General features: G+C 41.8%; 1 protein-coding gene across 1 annotated transcript in view; it reads right to left on the bottom strand.

Moving 5' to 3' along the window:
• Positions 1-895, bottom strand: part of KDSR (3-ketodihydrosphingosine reductase) — a 43,125-nt gene extending 42,230 nt beyond the window's left edge. The window contains exon 1 of the mRNA XM_074944963.1: positions 677-895. Within this exon, the coding sequence (XP_074801064.1) occupies positions 677-790 (114 nt within the window). The 5' untranslated portion in view covers positions 791-895. The remainder of the gene's footprint in view (positions 1-676) is intronic.
• Positions 896-20,040: the final 19,145 nt, after the last annotated feature.

Genomic DNA, 20,040 nt, shown 5'->3' with positions numbered 1-20,040 from the left:
TAGGAGTCAAGGAAGCTCACTGCTTACACAGCAAACAATATACACACATACCCCACACTATGTGTGCATATGTGTGCACGTTATACTCACAACCCACACACTATGTGCATCTATATATGCATGTGGATATACAGATATATATACACACACACACACACACAAACGTATTTATACACACACCTATATACATTCCACCGCCCCACACTATATGCATATGGAGATATATATATACACACACACAACCATATTTATACACCCCCAATCCATATACTATGTGTATATATACACACATGCATGCACCCTATGTATATACACCCCCCCACCACACACCCACGCTGTGTATAGACACACAGACACAGGCGCACTACATCCCCACCTCACGTACAGATGCGTCCACACGCACACACCCCCCCCCCGCTGTCTACAGGAGGTGCATACATACAGACAGACAGACACACACACACACACCCCCCGCGATGTCCCGGCAGGGTCCCCACCTCGAGTCACCCGCAGCCCCTTCCCCCCCACACCAAGAAACCAAGGCAAGGCGGCATCTTCGCCCCGACACCAGCCTGGCCCCGGGGGCCGCCCACCCGGCAGGGCGATGGGGCCGGAGGCGGGTGAGGAGGGCGAAGGAGGCCGGGGCGGAGAGAGGCGGCAGCGCCCCCACACTCACCACGACGTGGGCGCCGGGCAGCTTGAGGGGCTTGGGGCTGATGAGCGGCGACACCATGTAGAGCAGCAGCACGAAAGCCACGACGCAGGCGGCCGCTAGCAGCAGCAACAGCATGGCGCGGGGCGGGCGGGGCCGCGGCCGACAGCACCAGGGGCCAGGTCGCTCCGCAGCGACGGCCGCTCTGCGCCGCCCGAGCCCCAGCCCGAGGGTACCGCTCTGTCACGTGAGGCGGGAGGGGGAGGGAAAACACGGGCAGCGGCTACGCTCCGTGATTGGCCCGCGGGACGGGCGAGCTGCGAGGGGATTGGCTAGCCGGGCGGGTCGGAGTTCTGTGGGGTGCGATCCTGCCCGGGGATTGGCCAGCGTGGCGTAAGGTGCGCGGGGATTGGTCTCCCGTAGGTACGTCCCGGGACGCAGTTCGGTCGAGGCAAGGCGGTGGTTGGGGGTTTGCACGAGCGCCCCCTGGTGGGGAGCGGGGAGTTTGTTCCTGGCCGGGCCTTGCCGCGGGCCTGGCCCTGGCCCTCTGGGGGGGGGTCAATCGGCGGGAACGCGCGAGCTGTGAACGGGCCGCCACTGTGGGGGCGCAGGGGGGGGCAGGCAGGGTTCGTGCCCGCGGATTGCACGGGGCGGGAGCGCAGAGCTCCCAGCCTGCTCCCCGTGGTGGGAGGTTTGGCCTCCCTGGCAGGAAATTTGGGCAGCGCCGGGCTCTGATTTGCAGAGGTGGACCTCGGCTGGTGGTGCTGCTGCTCGGCGGGGCTGACCCTCGGGGGGCCCAGGCTTTTGAGCAGCTGGTGAGTAGCTAAGAAAGATTTGATGCTCAAATAAATTTGTTAGTCTCTAAGGTGCCACAAGTACTCTTTTCTTTTTGCGAATACAGACTAACACGGCTGCTACTCTGAAACCTAAGAAAGAACTGTGTGCTCAGCGAGCTAATAGTCCTGGATACGGAGCACGAGCAAATTGTTTGCAGGACAGAATCCAAAGAGAGTCGAACAGCATTTAAAAACACAAAACTGCTCTGGGCAATCGGAATTAAACAACTCCTCCGCTTTAACCAAATAATGTATTTGCTATAGGCATATAGGTTCCTGAGTTTTCTCAGCTTAGGATATAATTATCTCCTGAATGAGAAACACCCACAGATTATATTATTAATAATAGTGTTATACAGCATCTTAAAATTGCACACAGCTATTTACGAAGTAAACAAAGCAAGGTCCCAGCCCAAAGAGACTAACCAAGACAGAAAAAAAGAAGGGTGTGCAAATAATACTACAAGGAGATTAGAGAGTGGGAGGAAACTGGAGCCGAGATGTAGGCAGAGATCATGCACAGTTTTGAAGGTGAGGGCAAGGAGCCTGAATTTGATGCAGTGAAAGGTGGGAAGCCAGTGATGAGATTTGTAGAGCCCTGTAAATCCGCAGATGCAGATATCCACGGACCATTTTTGCGGTTTGCGGATAGGATGAGGATACAAATTTTGTATCTGTGAAGGGCTCTAGAGATTTGGGAAGGAGTTGGTATGGAGTGAGAAAAGAAGCGAGATGATTTCAGTTTAAATGTTTTGAATAGAAATATGAGGAAGCAAAAGAGGAAGAATTCTATTAGTTGAGAAACTACCAACATGACGGCAAGTGTTTTATCAGTAGGAATGGAAAGAAAATAATGTTCGATATAAATATAGAAGACCTTACAAGACTCAGGGAGAATATGGGAGAAAGAGACACCAGCCAAAAGATGTGTCTGATCTTATCTAACCAAAGATGACATGGGGCCCCTTCGGTATCTGTATTCAGGACAGGAAATAGTCTGGAAACCACATGGATGAAACTGATGATCTCATACTGGAGGACAGAAATCCATTCTCTTATCCTTGGACAGTATCTAACATGGTCAACCTAAAGATACTGACAGGTTTCAGAGTAACAGCCGTGTTAGTCTGTATTCGCAAAAAGAAAAGGAGTACTTGTGGCACCTTGGAGACTAACCAATTTATTTGAGCATAAGCTTTCGTGAGCTACAGCTCACTTCATTGGATGCATACTGTGGAAAGTGTAGAAGATCTTTTTATATACACACAAAGCATGAAAAAATACCTCCTCCCACTCCACTCTCCTGCTGGTAATAGTTTATCTAAAGTGATCACTCTCCTTACAATGTGTATGATAATCAAGTTGGGCCATTTCCAGCACAAATCCAGGTTTTCTCACCCCCCTCCCCACTGCTGTTCTGTCTGAGGGAGGTACAGTAGAACCTCAGAGTTATGAACACGAGAGTTATGAACTGACCAGTCAACCGCACACCTCAATTGGAACTGGAAGTACGCAATCAGGCAGCAGCGGAGACGGGGGGGGGGGAGAGAGCAAATACACTACTGTGTTAAACAAAAACTACTACAAAAGGGGAAAACAGCATTTTTCTTTTGCATAGTAAAGTTTCAAAGCTGTATTAAATCAATGTTCAGTTGTAAACTTTTGAAAGAACAACTATAATGTTTTGTTCAGAGTTATGAACAACCTCCATTCCTGAGGTGTTTGTAACTCTGAGGTTCTACTGTAGTGGGAGTCCAAGGAAACAAACTAAAATGACTTATATCTTTCCTGGAGGGATGTCACCAGACAGTAGTGATGAGAACTATTATTAAACCCCTCAGTTGTCTCAGGCTGAATTCTGTCCATATATCTATTCAGTATTTATATGTAGCCACCATTGCTATGACTACACTGCAATTAAAAACCCAGTAACTCAGGCTGATGATGCTTGGGCTAATGGGTTGTTTAACTGTGGTATAGCCATTTGGTCTGGACTGGCCTGGTACCTGGGTTCTAGGACCCTGTGAGGTGGGAGGGTCCCAGTGCTTGAGAGACCTTCACTTATATGCTTTGTAATGTTTGGTGTGCATTTAAGAAACTGCATAAAATTAATTATTAGTAATATGGTAATTTGAGGGTGTAGTTGATGAGATAATCATCATCCCTGGGCTGAAGAAGCTGAAAGGTATGGGTCTATAGCAAATAAACTCCAAGGCCAAAGGTCATACATACATAATACCATGTAGATTCAAATGACCAAATTACAGCAGCTGTGGCAACCATAATTGTATATGTCCCTAATTTTGTGCATTTAAAATCTCAACCAAAATCTAGCAATAACAAGTTATGTTACAGGTTGAAGAATATGGTAACAGGTGAGTTATTGGTAATGACCAAAGGCATCTGGCAATTTTAGTATCAAAGTAATAGGATGGGGTAGCATATAGGTGATGCCACACTCAAAATGGCTGCCACAAAAAGTGTCCTTTTTACCTCTTTCTTGGTAAGAAAATATTCCCAAAACAATGTTCCCTCTAATTTTTAACAGGCCGTGTGCCCAAAAAATTTCTTCTGTGCTGCCTCCGAAGCAAAATAAATAAATTAAATAAAGCCAAAGCTGGAGTGCGCGTGGTGTTTTGCTGTGTGTGCGGGGTTTAAGATCTGTGTGCATGCACACAGCTTGGAACAGTGTCCCAAAATACAACCAGTACCTGTGAGAATATCTGCCCAATTTCAGATGCCTCCAGGTGAAGGAAAAGATCACTAAAAGTACAGGCAGGCAGGTTGAAGACTCTAGAAACAGTGCTAGTGTCTCTGCCTATATCCCACTCCTCAATATGGTGCTGACCAGCAAATTAGAATAAACAGGGACCAGATAACTGGAGCAATAGCTCCGCTTCCCCTCCAGTGGGCACCATTGTGGTGAAAGTCCTTGGTGTGGCCTGGATCTAGCCAAGTCCCACTGTGGGCAAGAAAACAAGAAATGACATCAGGTACTGTTGCCTTCTGGCCGGTTTTTGTACTGCCTTGCTGCTGGTTAAAAGATGTGCACATATTGTGGGTTGGATTTTGTAAAATGGTTCTCTAAAACAGTCTAGCAATTGGCTATAGTCTGCACTAGGACCTTTTTTATTGGTAGGACGGGAGTGGATAGACTGACAGTGGCCATTTTTTCTGGGCCTTACAGGTGGCCTGCAGCTGCTACAGAGTAATTTCTTGTTCTATTTTTCCAAAAGACTAAGGCCCAGATCCTCAAAGGTATTGAGACACCTAATCCCACTGATTTCAGTAGGAGTTAGATGTCAATACCTTTGAGGATCTAGGATTAAGAACTTCCTTCTGCCCTCCAAACACCCTCTCTTTGTAATGTAATGGCTAGGATGTGACACACAGGAGAGCTGGTATGAGACTGATGTTTGTTTCCTGGCTCCAGTCACTTGAAATGTGTCAAGGCTACATGACATGGGTCCCAGACCCACTGGGGGATTTTGGCTTCCGTTGGAACCAGTCTTGTAATGATGGGAAAAGCTCCAGCCTTCAGATAACTTCCAGCTTGCCCAGCCAGTCTGATTCCCTGCCTTTTCTGCTCCTTCACCTCCTAGGGAAGAACAGTCAGTCAGGGCTGCTGCAGGAGGTAAGCAGATATCATATGACCCAGAAACAACCAGCACAGATTAATGCAGACAATTAATAAAATACAGAGCTAGACACATCTGGGATAGAGGTCAAGGCAGAACTATCAATCCTAATGGTCCAAAAATCACATGGCAGGCATCCAAAAAGCATACAACCAGCTTAAAAATCACAAGATTAAAAAAGAAAATGATAATAAATGTTGGGTTCTTTTTATTTTCCTTCTTGTCTATGATCCTTTATATCTAGAAGCTTTTCTTCACAACCACGAGGGCTAGAAACTTCTTCCCCGGGTTTTATTTAGGCATCTTCTGTCCCTCCCACTTGACTGACAGTCAGGGATGGCTATGACATGACTTTGGTATTATCGTGGCAGGATGCTAACAGTTTGTTTTCCAAAAGTGAACATTGTGTTCCACTTCTGATGGGATATATGCTGGGGTGGGGGAGACAGTTAACAGTGAGAAGATACTGGTCAGCATGATAGGCAGTGGTTGCGTCACATGCCAAGTTTCCTGACATATAGCTACTTTTGAAACTACTTTAGGGCTAATTGTATTTGATTTAAGAAACCTGATTGATGTTGAAACCAAGGTTTTTATTCTTTGAGCCATACGTCTCTGAACTGGAGATCCTAATAAATCATTGTGATGTTTGTTGCGATATGCCAGCAATGTTAAATGTGCATCCCTGAATCCTCTAGGGCTTGCCTTATTTACTACACCTAGTTCTTTGCTGTTAGCACCGGCTCGTCTACCAATTCATAGGAAGGGCGTGGCATATTTTGAACAAATTTGACAAAAGGAATTCCCAAAATGAAAATGAGTCACTTATGAATGGTGGAACATTATTATCTGTTACTAACTCATCTGGAATCCCACAGTGAGCAAACTGTGATGTAAGAGCTCAATAATAATAATAAAAACAATAGAAGTCTACAAATAAGAGGTAATCTTATCCTCCAACTCAGATAGACATAAACCAAAGTTGGACCAAGGTGATCTGGAATCCCAGTTGGTTTGTGTGTTTCTTCTGCATTCTGTTTCCTGTATTTATTGCAGATTTTACACTTGGTTGCCTTGTCTTCAATAGCAACCTTAAAGCCTGGCCATAATAGGACAACTTGCATTCTCCTCTTACACTTCTCAATACCCACAGGGGCACAGGGGATTATGTTTAGCATTTCCAACCTCATGCTCATCCTTGGTACAGAATCCCATCCAATGGAGAAATTTAATCTCTATAGTTCCAGTATGTTTTTGTGCTTCAAGTTGAAGATGGCTGGGCTTCTTTTGCTGGCCATCCATCTAGAATTACTTTCTCAAGCTATTGTGAAGTTGGGTCATTATGGGCATCTCATTTGAGCTTGTCACATTTTGTTTCAGAAATGGGTATTATTGAATTATATTTATTTCAGCCTGTTCCTCCATCTCTGTTCGTTGCTTTTTTTACAGGTGATCTTGAAAGCATATCTACTATAAGAATCTCTATGTCAGGCTTGTATTTCACATTTAACAAGTACTTTTACAATTTCCTATTTGTTTTCTTAAATCGAGTGGGAAATTTTACACAATGGTTTCTGTAATTTGACTTCCAGTGGTTTATGGTCTTTTTTTTCTACCATGATCAATTTCTGTCAATAAACGTATTCATTAAACTGCACGCATGCAACGCCAATTGCCAGCATTTCTTTTTCAATCTCAGTACAATTCTGTTGTGTTTTAATCAGGACTTCGGACACATTTGGCTCATGAAGATCATCTTGAAGAATGACAGCTGCCAACCCCTTGTGAGTTTGCATCAGCCGAGATTGAGTTATCAGTTATTATATGTATTCCACTTATTATATCCGGCTTACGCTCCTACTGGAATGTATTATACATCTCCAGTGCCTCTAGGCCTGCCCCAAATAGCCATATGGAGGATTTCACTCTCTCCAATTTCTCCATTGTCTTTGCAGTTGCTTGCAGGGATTTTGGAAGCACTAAAACCACCTGCTCCAATTCTCTGCCAGGTTATTTTCCAGACTAAAATATTCAGCTGACTTAATTTGATCAATTTTTGGCAAAGGTTACATTTGCTTTTGCCATCATGAAATAAGGATGTGAAACACAGCAGTGCTGGCAAGAGAATTATGTTTATTTCCTTGCTCTAATTACATGACATAGGCACGGGATACCAAAGGTTATGCGTCAGGAGTCAGAATCTGCTAATGAGCAGCTGCTGTTACCCTATCATAGTAGGAATTGCTTAAGAGGCTCTCCTGTACCTAGATCAGTCATCCTCCTCCTAGCTAGGCCAGGGACAAAAAGCAACAGTAGGAAGTAGGGCTGTCAAGCGATTACAAAAAATATATTGTGCGATTAATCACACTGTTAAATAATAATAGAATACCATTTATTTAAATATTTTTTGATGTTTTCTACATTTTCAGATATATTGATTTTCAATTACAATACAGAATACGAAGTGTACAGTGCTCACTTTATATTTATTTTTTATTCCAAATATTTGCACTGTAAAAAACAAAAGAAATAGTATTTTTCAATTCACCCAATACAAATACTGTAGCGCAATCTCTTTATCATGAAAGTTGAACTTACAAATGTAGAATTATATACAAAAAAAAACTGCATTCAAAAATAAATGAGTGTAAAACTTCAGAGCCTACAAATCCACTCAGTCCTACTTCTTGTTCAGCCAGTCGCTCATACAAACAAGTTTGTATACATTTTCAGAAGATATTGCTGCCTACTTCTTGTTTACAATGTCACCTGAACGTGAGAACAGGCGTTTGGATGGCATTGTTGTAGCTGGCATCACAAGATATTTACGTGCCAGATGCGCTAATCATTTGTATGTCCCTTTATCTTCGACCACCATTCCAGACGACATGCGTCCATGCTGATGACAGGTTCTGATCAATAACGATCCAAAGCAGCGCGGACCAATGCATGTTCATTTTTATAATCCGAGTCAGATGCCACCAACAGAAGGTTGATTTTCTTTTTTGGTGGTTCGGGTTCTGTAATTTCTGCATCAGAATGTTGCTCTTTTAAGACTTCTGAAAGCATGCTCCACACCTTGTCCTTCCCAGATTTTGGAAGGCACTTCAGATTCTTAAACCTTGGGTCGAGTGCTGTAGCTATCTTTAGAAATCTGATATTGGAATTGTCAAAGTCAGATTCAGGACTCACATAATTTGTCAGACCACTCTGTTTATTAGCAAAGCGCTTTGCCAATGCACCCAGATGTGAGCCCCTCTCTGAGGCTAAAGATAACTTATTTCTACAGCTAAGCCAAAGCCAATTTAACATAAGAGACAAAAGGAAGCAGAAACTGACAAATATACATACATATCTTATTTGCATACTAACGTTTACCAATCTCCTAGCTCAGTAGGAGCTCTAAGTTAATTAGTTTGAGGACCCATTGTCTCACACGCCTTAATGTTTCTCTTCCTGACAACTATATTTCAACAAACCCTTCAAGTAGCATTTCTTTAATGAATTATAATTTCAATATAATTCATTCTTAATTCATTCTACTTTCACAGAATCTTCTTAGTATTTTGTCAAATCTGCAGTGAAAGTGTTCTTAAATCAAACAACATATGCTGGGTCGTCATCTGAGAATACTATAACACAAAATATATGGCAGAATGCAGGTAAAACCATGGAGCAGGATACAATTCTCCTCCAAGGAGTTCAGTGACAAATTTAATTAATGTGTTTTTTTTTAAACAAGCATCATCCGCATGGAAGCATGTTCTCTGGAATGGTGGTCGAAGCATGAAGAGACATGAATGTTTAGCATATCTGGCAAGTAAATACCTTGCAATGCCAGCTACAAAAGTCCCATGCGAACATCTGTTCTCACTTTCTGGTGATATTGTAAATAAGAAGAGGGCAACATTATCTCCCATAAATGTAAACAAACTTGTTTGTCTTAGCGATTGGCTGAACAAGAAGTAGGACGAAGTAGACTTATAGCCTGTAAAGTTTTACATTGTTTGGTTATTGAGTGCAGTTATGTAACAAAAAAAAATCTACATTTGTAAGTTTCACTTTCACGATAAAGAGACTGCACTACAGTACTTGTATAAAGTGAATTGAAAAATACTATTTCTTTTGTTTGTCATTTTTACAGTGCAAATATTTGTAATCAAAAGTAATATAAAGTGAGCACTGTACACTTTGTATTCTGTGTTGTAATTGAAATCAATATATTTGAAAATGTAGAAAAACATCCAAAAATAGTTGTTAAATGTCAATTGGTATTCTATTGTTTAACAGTGCAATTAAAACTGTGATTAATCACAATTAATTTTTTTAATCGCGATTAATTTTTTTGAGTTAATCACATGAGTTAAGGTGATTAATTGACAGCCCTAGTAGGAAGCAAGGGAATCTCCACTACAATTCCCGCCCACTCCAGCACTGTCTGGTACCCTGCACAGCAGGGGAGCTACTCACAATTATTTTTACCCTTCTGCCGCTACCCTGCAACAACAGGAGCTACTAGCAACCTAATTGCACAGGAGGAAGTAGAAATAAACATAATCATCATCTATTTACTGCTGTAAACAAGGGAAGGGGAACAGATTTCAGATTTGTGTTTGCCCTGTAGCTCTGGAGGAAAAAAGGAGTTAAAGAGACAGACCCCCATTGTTTTCTTCCTTCCACTCTCCTGTATACAACTTCCTTCAACAGAAAAGATGGAAGAATGGAAGAATAAATAACTAAAGAAAAAAGAAGATACCATCTGCTTTGAAATAAGAATAAAGCAACACAAAGATAATCTCTTTTCTTTTTTCCTCTTTAAAATATAAAGAAAGGTAAGGAGACAGAAAAAACAAGGGGAAAAGAGAAAGAAAGGGGGTTGAAAAAGAGAAAATAAATGGAAGGAAGAGAGAAAAGTGAGAAAAGAAGAATGAATTGGGGAAAAGGAAATAGCTTAATTGAAGGAGTGTGAAAGAGGTAGGCAGAGGTTGCTGCTTAAATATCAGCAAGGGGAAAATCTATCCATACCTTTTTTCCCCAAAAGGCAAGAGATCCATCTCCAATATTTATTTTGGCACAGAATGAGCATGTCTTAAACAAAAGAATGTCGAAAGAGATAAGCCTACACCTTCTACAAATACTGACATTAAAGACATTTTTATTGAGCTCATATCTGTGACAGCTGAAATTCAAGCCTCAGTCAGAGACCTTCCAAATAAGGTGAAAGAGTTAAAAGTCTAAAGAGTCATACTGATGCTATTACAGATTTGGAAGATCTGAAGTGCAAACCTGATGATGTTGAAAATTGCAACATTTCTTATCTTGTGCACTGCTCTATAAAAGTATTCTTTACTAGTTCCAAGCCCCATAGCAATCTGATTGACGGAGAAGAAGGGACTAAGCTGTTCATCAAAATACTATCTAAGTCCCAACACTGTAATAGCTAGCCCCCTGCTAGAAAAACAATAATGACCTTTTAAGGGTCTGTTGCAATAGGAAACAACCCTGCCCAGATAAGACCACCTGTTCTGAGCCTGTGGTCTGTGGACACCTTCCATTGATGTGCACACTACAGAAGGGTTGTGTTGCAATATTAGTTACACAGCAAATTGTTTAGTTATGCAACAGGATTCTAAGTGCATATTTTGAGTGGTCCTGAGCTTAGTGTCTTGACTATATAGATACATATAGGTGGGTTATTTATATTAGTATGGGTATATACGGTATATGGTAATGCATATACATTCTTGTAAAGAGATTCTTTCAGCACTGCCAGGGGGGCACTTTCTCCTGGCACAAGCCTGCTGTTGCAGTGCAGCTATGGGAGTTACAGCTAACGGCGGTGTGAACTAGTTGTTGGCTTCCATGGTGACAGTGAGAAGTTAAGGGGGATCAGGGTTAGGAGTCTATTACGGATTGAAGAGAGACAGGGCTGGTCTACACACCATTTTGCACCAACGCAACAAAAGATATGAACTTAACCAATTTAGTTACTGTGGTTCAAGCTTATGTGTAGAGCAGGCCCCAGAGTTATATTTCATTTGTGTCCAAAATGTCTGTTAAGTGGCACAAAACAACTGCCTCTAATTAAGCTCAGCAGGAACGAAAAAGATGATCACAGTATGTGAAAGTTCATATCACACTTTTGCTGTCTTGGTTGAGAAGTGCTTCCTTAACTCTCTGTTTCCCGGATGTCTAATGTTTGAGGTCTTATTTTAAAATCTGACATTCTTGAAAACCAGTTAATCTTAACCTCCCTTAACTAAGGCTGTTGCGTGAGCATTGTATATAACATTGCTACGATACTGCTGTGTTTTCTGTCATTGTATTTGAATATATCTGTATGGATACGTTAAAACTTCTGAAAAATAAAAAAAAAGCATCCCCTGACTCTAATATGGAGTATGTTTTTGCTTTCAATAGCTCAGCTGTCATTTTTTCAACAGGTTTCATTATCTTATGTGTACATTTTGGCCAAATTAGCTGCTGCTGTAAATGGGTCAAACTCCACTTAAGTCAATGGAGCTGTGTTCACAGTTGAATGTTCATAGAAGAATATTCCTAGCACTCTGTAACAGAATGTTAATAGGAACCATTAGGAAAAGGATAGATAATAAGACAGAAAATATCATAATGCCACTAGATAAATCTATGGTAAGCCCACACCTTGAATACTGCATGAAGTTCTGATCAGCTCATCCCAAAAAAGATACATTAGAAGTGGAAAAAGTACAGAGAAGGACAACAAAAACAATAAGGGTATATAGAACAGCTTCCATATGAGGAGCAATTAAAAAGACTGGGACTGCTCAGCTTAGTAAAGAGACAACTAAGGGGAGATATTATAGTGGTCTGTAAATGACTGGAGTGGAGAAAGTGAAGAGGGAAATGTTACTTACTCCTTCACAGAACACAAGAACCAGGAGTCACCCAATGAAGTTAATGGGAGGCATAAAACAAACAGAAGGAAGTACTTCTTCATACTATGAACAGTCAAGCTGTGGGACTCATTGCCAGTGGATGCTCTGAAGGCCAAAAGTATAATCAGGTTAAAAAAAGAATTAGATACGTTCATTCATGAAGAATAGGCCCATCAATGACTACTAGCCAAGACGGTGAGGGAAACAATCCCATGCTCTGGGTATCCTTAAACCTCTGACTGCCAGATGCCAGGACTGGATGAGAGGGGATGAATCACTTGATAGTTGCCCTATTCTGTTCATACCTTCTGAAGCATCTGGCTCTGGCCACTGTTGGCCAGGATACAGGACTATATGGACAATTGGTCTGACCCAGTATGGCCATTCTTATGAATATTTGGTACCGATTTTCACCTGTTTAATTTTTGTAATAAACACCAATAAATTCCTGGGAGATATAAATAAAATAAACCCCCAAAACAACGGGCCTTGATGACAATCTATTAAGAGATGCTCCACTCTTCCACTTGACAGATTTCAGAGTAGTAGCCATGTTAGTCTGTATCCGCAAAAAGAAAAGGAGTACTTGTGGCACCTTAGAGACTAACAAATTTATTTGAGCATAAGCTTTTGTGAGCTACAGCTCACTTCATCGGATGCATGCAGTGGAAAATACAGTGGGGAGATTTTATATACACAGAGAACATGAAATAATGGGTGTTACCGTACACACTGTAACAAGAGTGATCAGGTAAGGTGAGCTATTAACAGCAGGGAGAAAAAAAACCTTTTGTAGTGATAATCAAGCTGGGCCATTTCCAGCAGTTGACAAGGACGTCTGAGGAACAGAGGGGGTGTGTGTGTGTGTGAAATAAACGTGGGGAAATAGTTTTACTTTGTGTAATGACACATCCACTCCCAGTCTTTATTCAAGCCTAAGTTAATGGTGTCCAGTTTGCAAATTAATTCCAATTCAGCAGTCTCTCATTGGAGTCTGTTTCTGAAGTTTTTTTGTTGAAGAATTGCCACTTTTAGGTCTGTAATCGAGTGACCAGAGAGATTGAAGTGTTCTCCGACTGGTTTATGAATGTTATAATTCTTGACGTCTGATTTGTATCCATTTATTCTTTTACGTAGAGACTGTCCAGTTTGGCCACTGTACATGGCAGCGGGGCATTGCTGGCACATGATGGCGTACATCACATTGGTAGATGTGCAGGTGAACGAGCTTCTGATAGTGTGGCTGATGTGATTAGGTCCTGTGATGGTGTCCCCTGGAGAGATATGTGGACACAGCTGGCAACGGGATTTGTTGCAAGGATAGGTTCCTGGGTTAGTGGTTTTGTTGTGTGGTTGCTGGTAAGTATTTGCTTCAGGTTGGGGGGCTGTCTATAAGCAAGGACTGGCCTGTCTCCCAAGACTTGTGAGAGTGATGGCTTGTCCTTCAGGATAGGTTGTAGGTCCTTGATGATGCGTTGGAGAGGTTTTAGTTGGGGGCTGAAGGTGATGGCTAGTGGCGTTCTGTTATTTTCTTTGTTGGGCCTGTCCTGTAGTAGGTGACTTCTGGGTACTCTTCTGGCTCTGTCAATCTGTTTCTTCACTTCAGCAGGTGGGTATTGTAATTGTAAGAATGCTTGATAGAGATCTTGTAGGTGTTTGTTTCTGTCTGAGGGGTTGGAGCAAATGCAGTTGTACCATAGAGCTTGGCTGTGGACAATGGATTGTGTGGTGTGGTCTTGATGAAAGCTGGAGGCGTGTAGGTAAGTATAGCGGTCAGTTGGTTTCCGGTATAGGGTGGTGTTTATGTGACCATTGCTTTTTAGCACTGTAGTGTCCAGGAAGTGGATCTCTTGTGTGGACTGGTCCAGGCTGAGGTTGATGGTGGGATGGAAATTGTTGAAATCATGGTGGAATTCCTCAAGGGCTTCTTTTCCATGGGTCCAGATGATGAAGATATCATCAATGTAGCGCAAGTAGAGTAGGGGCATTAGGGGACGAGAGCTGAGGAAGCATTGTTCTAAGTCAGCCATAAAAGTGTTGGCATATTGTGGGGCCGTGCGGGTACCCATAGCAGTGCCGCTGATTTGAAGGTATATATTGTCCCCAAATGTGAAATAGTTATGGGTGGAGGACAAAGTCCAGCCACCAGGTTTGCTGTGACATCGGGGATACTCTTCCTGACGGCTTGTAGTCCATCTTGAGTAATTTGAAGCTCTTACTCCTCTTTTCCCTTTCCTGAGCTCCCTCCCTCTCTTTTCTAACCAATTACTGTTGTGGTGCACACTGGAACATGGTGAGAACAAAATAAATGTGGTGGAAACAGTTGAGAGATAGGAGCAGGAGCTATTCAGCCCTAGATTTTGGTAATTATCTCTTGTAGTCTGACCATCATACTGTTGCAGGCCGATATGACAAAAACAAATGAGTCAGAAGGAATTATTTTTTATGGTTTAGAGAGCACGTGGCTTTATAAACGTGTGAAAACAAGGTCCCTGCCTTGAATAACACACCATTTAAAGTGTCTGCAGCATCAGAAGGAGGTGGAGCAGACAGAAACAAATCTTGCTAATCCGTGACCTACTGCCCTAAGCTACTTGGGTAGGTAGAGGAGAACAGAAGAAAATAAAATCATAGCCTCGCCCTCAAAACACAGGTACATACTCATGACTCACAGTGACATTTGTCCATGGCGGTCCCCCCAAAATCCAAATGTAGGTCAGGATAGACTAGAGAATGGAGGTTCCTTGTACTGGAGTTGAGCAGTATACTGATTCAACTCTTCAAAGCGTAATAAGATTTCTGGGATTTTACCCCATTTTATACCTGTGATACAACAGCTTAGAGGCTCATAGAAGTTAGCCCAATTTAGAAGTAGCAAAAATGTTTCTGAAAAGGAATGCTATACCTTTGGAATGTAGACTTGTAACAGGGTGGATTACCCATAGGCTGGAGACCCTGGGGCTAAGCCAGCCCTGATTACAGGAGGAGATACACCTGGATTGAATCAAGTGATCTCAGGGTAAAAGGCAGCAGGAAGCTGCTGGGTGAACGCACCTGGAGTGAGGGAACTGTAGAGCAGGTCTCCTGCAGTGGTCCTCAAGGAAGGGATGCTTCCTCAGGGAGGAGGGGCTTGCCAGTTTAAACCTGAGGGGAAGATTTTGTGGTTTTTTTTTAACTTTGTTAATTTAATAAATATAACCCAGACCCTATGTGTATTTGAAAGAGACTTTGTGGAGTTAGTTGAAAGAGCCCTGAAGAAGGGGGAAATAGGGGCAGAGCACTGCATCAGCATCTCCTGGCATAGGTGCTGGAACTAAAGGTGTGGGGGATGCTGCTGCACCCCTGGCTTGAAATGGTTTCCATTATATACAGCGTTTACAGTTTGATTGAGTGGCTCTCAGCACCCTCACTACACAAATTGTTCCAGCTCTCCTGGCCATGAGGGGGTTCTTGGGTGGCAGCCAGACCTCTTAGACGCACATTGTACAAAATGGTATTTATTCGAGCAATTCCCAAGTGAATAACCCCTTTTCCTATAACATTTAAATGTTGAGGGTGTATTGTGCCCCATCATAAATTCATTTCACATGGTACAGTAACTCCTCACTTAAATTCATCGCGGTTAACTTGTTATGTTGCTGATCAATTATGGAACATGCTTGTTTAAAGTTGTGCAATGCTCCCTTATAATGCTGTTTGGCAGCCGCCTGCTTTGTCCACTGCTTGCAGGAAGAGCAGCCTGTTGGAGCTAGCTGGTGGGGGCTAGGAACCAGGGTGGACCGGTAGCCCCCCCATTAGCTCCCCACTCCTCTAAGTTCCCTATGGGGCAGCCGCCCAGTAGTGCAGATGCGCTATCCTGATGGGAGAGCACTCTCCTGTCGGCATAATTACTCCACCTCCACAAGTGTCTCCCGCTGACATAGCGCAGTGTGGACAGGGGTGGCTTTTTCACAACTGTGAGCGACCTAACTTACATCGACTTAAGTGGTGGTGTAGACAAGCCCTAAGATTCCGCCATCCTTTTTCCAGAGGGAAAAATCTGTAAGGAAAGCTTTGGTATATATACAGTCCTGAAATTCTTTTACAGTTCAGTGGGAGAACTCTGCTAGCCAAAGCTTGGCTTGAATTTTTTTCAGTATGTGGTAGATGATAATTCAAGTTTTGATCCCCGAGATGATCATCTGTAAATTGCCACCCCCAAATGACCAAGTGCAATGGTATTTGAGCTCAATGCCCAATTTGTGCCCTATCAATAAAAAGGGGGAGGGGAGAACAGTATAGCCGATGGTTCACTGTCAGAAGTAGAGGCAGCTCTCTACTTAGACAGCTCAGAGAGGCAGCTCTCTGTCTACATAGCCAATGTTTCTTGGCTATGTAAACAGAGAAGGACATGATAGGGCAGCATAGTATATCAAGGTCAAGGCCTCGCCTCTCTTAGGGCTCATTCAGGGTTATGATCTCTTCCTTACCCACACATGAAAGAAATAAACAAGGTACAGCACAGTCCCCTTTAAAGGTGAGCTGCAGAAGAAAAATACTGGCCTTGTGACAGTAAGATATAGGAATGATCTAAAAGGTTTTTGTTTTGTTTTTATTAGAAATTCTGGTCTTGTCCATCATGTTCTTTTCCTGGAGAACTAGAGAGTTGGATGACATGTTAGGTATCATGAAAATGAAACCTGATTAAGAAGAAACAGCATTCTTATTTAGACTTGAAAAAAGTGTGTTGATTTTTAACAATACTGATTTAAACCAAAGCATCCTATAAGCAACTGGAAGAAAATTTCTTGATGATTCAAACAAGCCCAACCTCCAGGGAAGGGGCTGAAAAAGCTTTCAATTCACTTCAGAAGTCTTCCAGTTAGTCCTCCAGGAGATGAAACTGTCATGAGGGAGCCTGAAGTTCCTGATGTTTATATGGCAAAACAAATTTCATTTAAGTATGTGTAAGGATTTCTCTGGACAGACAAAGGGAAAAAAGCATTTGTGCCCCCTTTCTCCTATGTAGGTCACTTTTAGCTGTGCCATTAGCAGTGTTTCTTGTGTATATGGCACCTCACACAAATATTTACAATGACTTTGTAATAAGGTTATAATGATGAATGACACCACACTTGGTTCTTATCCACAGACAACGTAATTAGCATGTGTCAAGGTTCCTTCCCCACTCTGAACGCTAGGGTACAGATGTGGGGACCTGCATGAAAACCTCCTAAGCTTACTTTTACCAGCTTAGGTTAAAACTTCCCCAAGGTACAAACTATTTTACCTTTTGCCCTTGGACTTTCGCTGCCACCACCAAACGTCTAACACCGGTTATTGAGAAAGAGTTCGTTTGGAAACGTCTTTCCCCCCCAGAATCCTCCCAAATCTTACCCCCTTTTTTTCTGGGGAAGGTTTGATAAAAATCCTCACCAATTTGCATAGGTGACCACAGACCCAAACCCTTTGATCTTAAGAACAATGAAAAAACATTCAGTTTCTTAAAAGAAGAATTTTAATAGAAGAAAAAGTAAAAAGAATCACCTCTGTAAAATCAGGATGGTAAATACCTTACAGGGTAATTAGATTCAAAACATAGAGAATCCCTCTAGGCAAAACCTTAAGTTACAAAAAGACACAAAAACAGGAATATCCATTCCATTCAGCACAGCTTATTTTCTCAGCCATTTAAAGAAAACAGAATCTAACGCATATCTAGCTAGATTACTTACTAAATTCTAAGACTCCATTCCTGTTCCGTCCCCGGCAAAAGCATCACACACACAGACAGACCCTTTGTTTCTCCCCCCTCCAGCTTTGAGAGTATCTTGTCTCCTCATTGGTCATTGTGGTCAGGTGCCAGCGAGGTTATCCTAGCTTCTTAACCCTTTACAGGTGAAAGGGTTTTTCCTCTGGCCAGGAGGGATTTTAAAGGTGTTTACCCTTCCCTTCATATTTCTGACAGCATGCTTAGTAAAAGATGTGGGTGCACCACTTTTAGAGGTTGCTCATGAGTAGGACAATTGTAAAGCAACTTGTAGAATGTAACATGGTTCTGCTGTGGAGGAAACTACCTGAATCATACTTGTCCAGTTAGGTTGGCTGGTCTTTTGCATCCCTTCTCTCTGTCGACAGGCACCCTAAAGTGCCTTTCTATACATGGAAAAGATACACAGAAGTCCTTAGCCATGATTACTAAAAGTTAAAGTAATATAAGAAAAATGCACAGCTTTTCCCATAATGCCCTGACTGAAGGCTAGTTGTACAACACAGAAAAGACACTGTTGTGCCAGGAAAAAAGGTGGCTATCAGTATCTATTCAGAGCTTGGTGACACTGCACATGATTCTGTGTATAGATGAAAGCCTTCCAACTGTGTTACTAGGTTCAGGCTGTGAAAAAAATCTGGAATTTAAACCAGTTGCTGCAAGTTTAGAATTGTTCTATAAACACATTTGATTGTTTCCAAGACACTAACTTGTAAATTTAATGAAGCAGTTTCTCCCCCAAAACAAAGGGTAGACATGTGCCTCAAAATTTAGGAGCCCTGCATCAGGCTTTCCTCATTAGAAGTTAGGATTCAATGACAAATTGATGCAAAAGATGAGTTGTTAAAAAATAAAATTAGAGCTATAAATATTTGCCTTGCTAAGGTTCCTCAAAAATGTGCAAGCTGGAAAGAGGGAACCATCTTTCTACAAACATCTTAAGATCTACTCCAGCTAAGATTGCTGCACTGAGACATTGGAACCAGCTAGACTAATGGCAGGTGAATTTGTTGGGACTCCCACAAAACTTTCTCTGATTTTTACAACTTTTTTTTTTAGTTTTTATAACCATAAAGTAAATAGGTAATCCACTGTATTTGATACTCTAAGATGATGTATGTACATATCAGGAATGTAACAGTAAAGTCGAGCACCCAGCAGTTAAGAAATGCTTGTCTGTGCAACTTTAATTCGGACCCTGGTGCATATGAGACAGTCTTTAAGTTACAAGACTACATACTATTTTTCCACAGGATCCCTGCCTCACTCAGTGCAGGAATCCAAGACCCTGTGAAATGGGCACTCCCATTTAATATCACTTTGTTTTGGATGCATGTGTGCTTAATATTGGTTACATGAGAACAAAAGAACCTTATTTCACTGGGTGCATCTTCCCATTTGAGGGAAAGACATTCAGAGTAAATTAATTATTGTATTCCATTTAGATTTGCCAATGTAGTAAAGATTCTACCAAGTCCAGAAAAAAAAAATCTCTTGTAAGTAAATATTATGCAGCCAAAGTCAACTCATATTTCAGACTTTACTGCAAATATAGGGCTGAGTATCTTTCCCAGCATCCATAGACACACCTCTAGCTTCTCATGGTCTAATAGAACAATTTACCAAAGGTCATGGTGGATTCTCCATCACTGAGAATTTTAAAATCAAGATTGGATGTTTTTCTAAAAGATCTGCTTTAGGAATTATTTTGGGGAAGTTCTCTGTATGGGCTATGTTATACAGGAGGTCAGACTAGATGATCTCAATGATCCCTTCTAGCCTTAAAATCTATGAATTCAAATGTTACCCTGTCCATATGTCCAAAAAATACAAGTTTTTATCTTGCAATTCAAGAATATTTAGGAGTACTGCATAAAATTATATATATATGATATGATGGTGGGTTTTGTTCATTTCTGTTCCCCACTGGTATACTCAACAGCAGGCATATTTTAGGATCAGCTTAATTTTGAAGTTTTATGGGGATTTTATGTTTGTTTTCTCTAAGTTTTCCAAGAAAAGGCTGCATAACCAAAAACATCTTTGTAGGTGGATTTTTTAAAAACATTTTTGTTTATCAGCAATATATTTTTTAAAAAATCCATTCAAGAAATAGCTTAAAATGCCAACAAACAATGTTTTTTTGGTTTTGTTTTTCACCTGAGGTTGAGTGTCCAGAATTTCTCTTGCAACAGAAAATACGAAATTTTCAAATACATTTTCCTATCTTGGAGTAATGAGGTCCACA

Source organism: Natator depressus, chromosome 2 (genome assembly GCF_965152275.1).
Source record: "Natator depressus isolate rNatDep1 chromosome 2, rNatDep2.hap1, whole genome shotgun sequence".
NCBI classification, from domain to species: Eukaryota; Metazoa; Chordata; order Testudines; family Cheloniidae; genus Natator; species Natator depressus.
The sequence above is the reverse complement of the archived record's forward strand: the minus strand, read 5'-3'. Positions and strand labels throughout refer to the sequence as shown.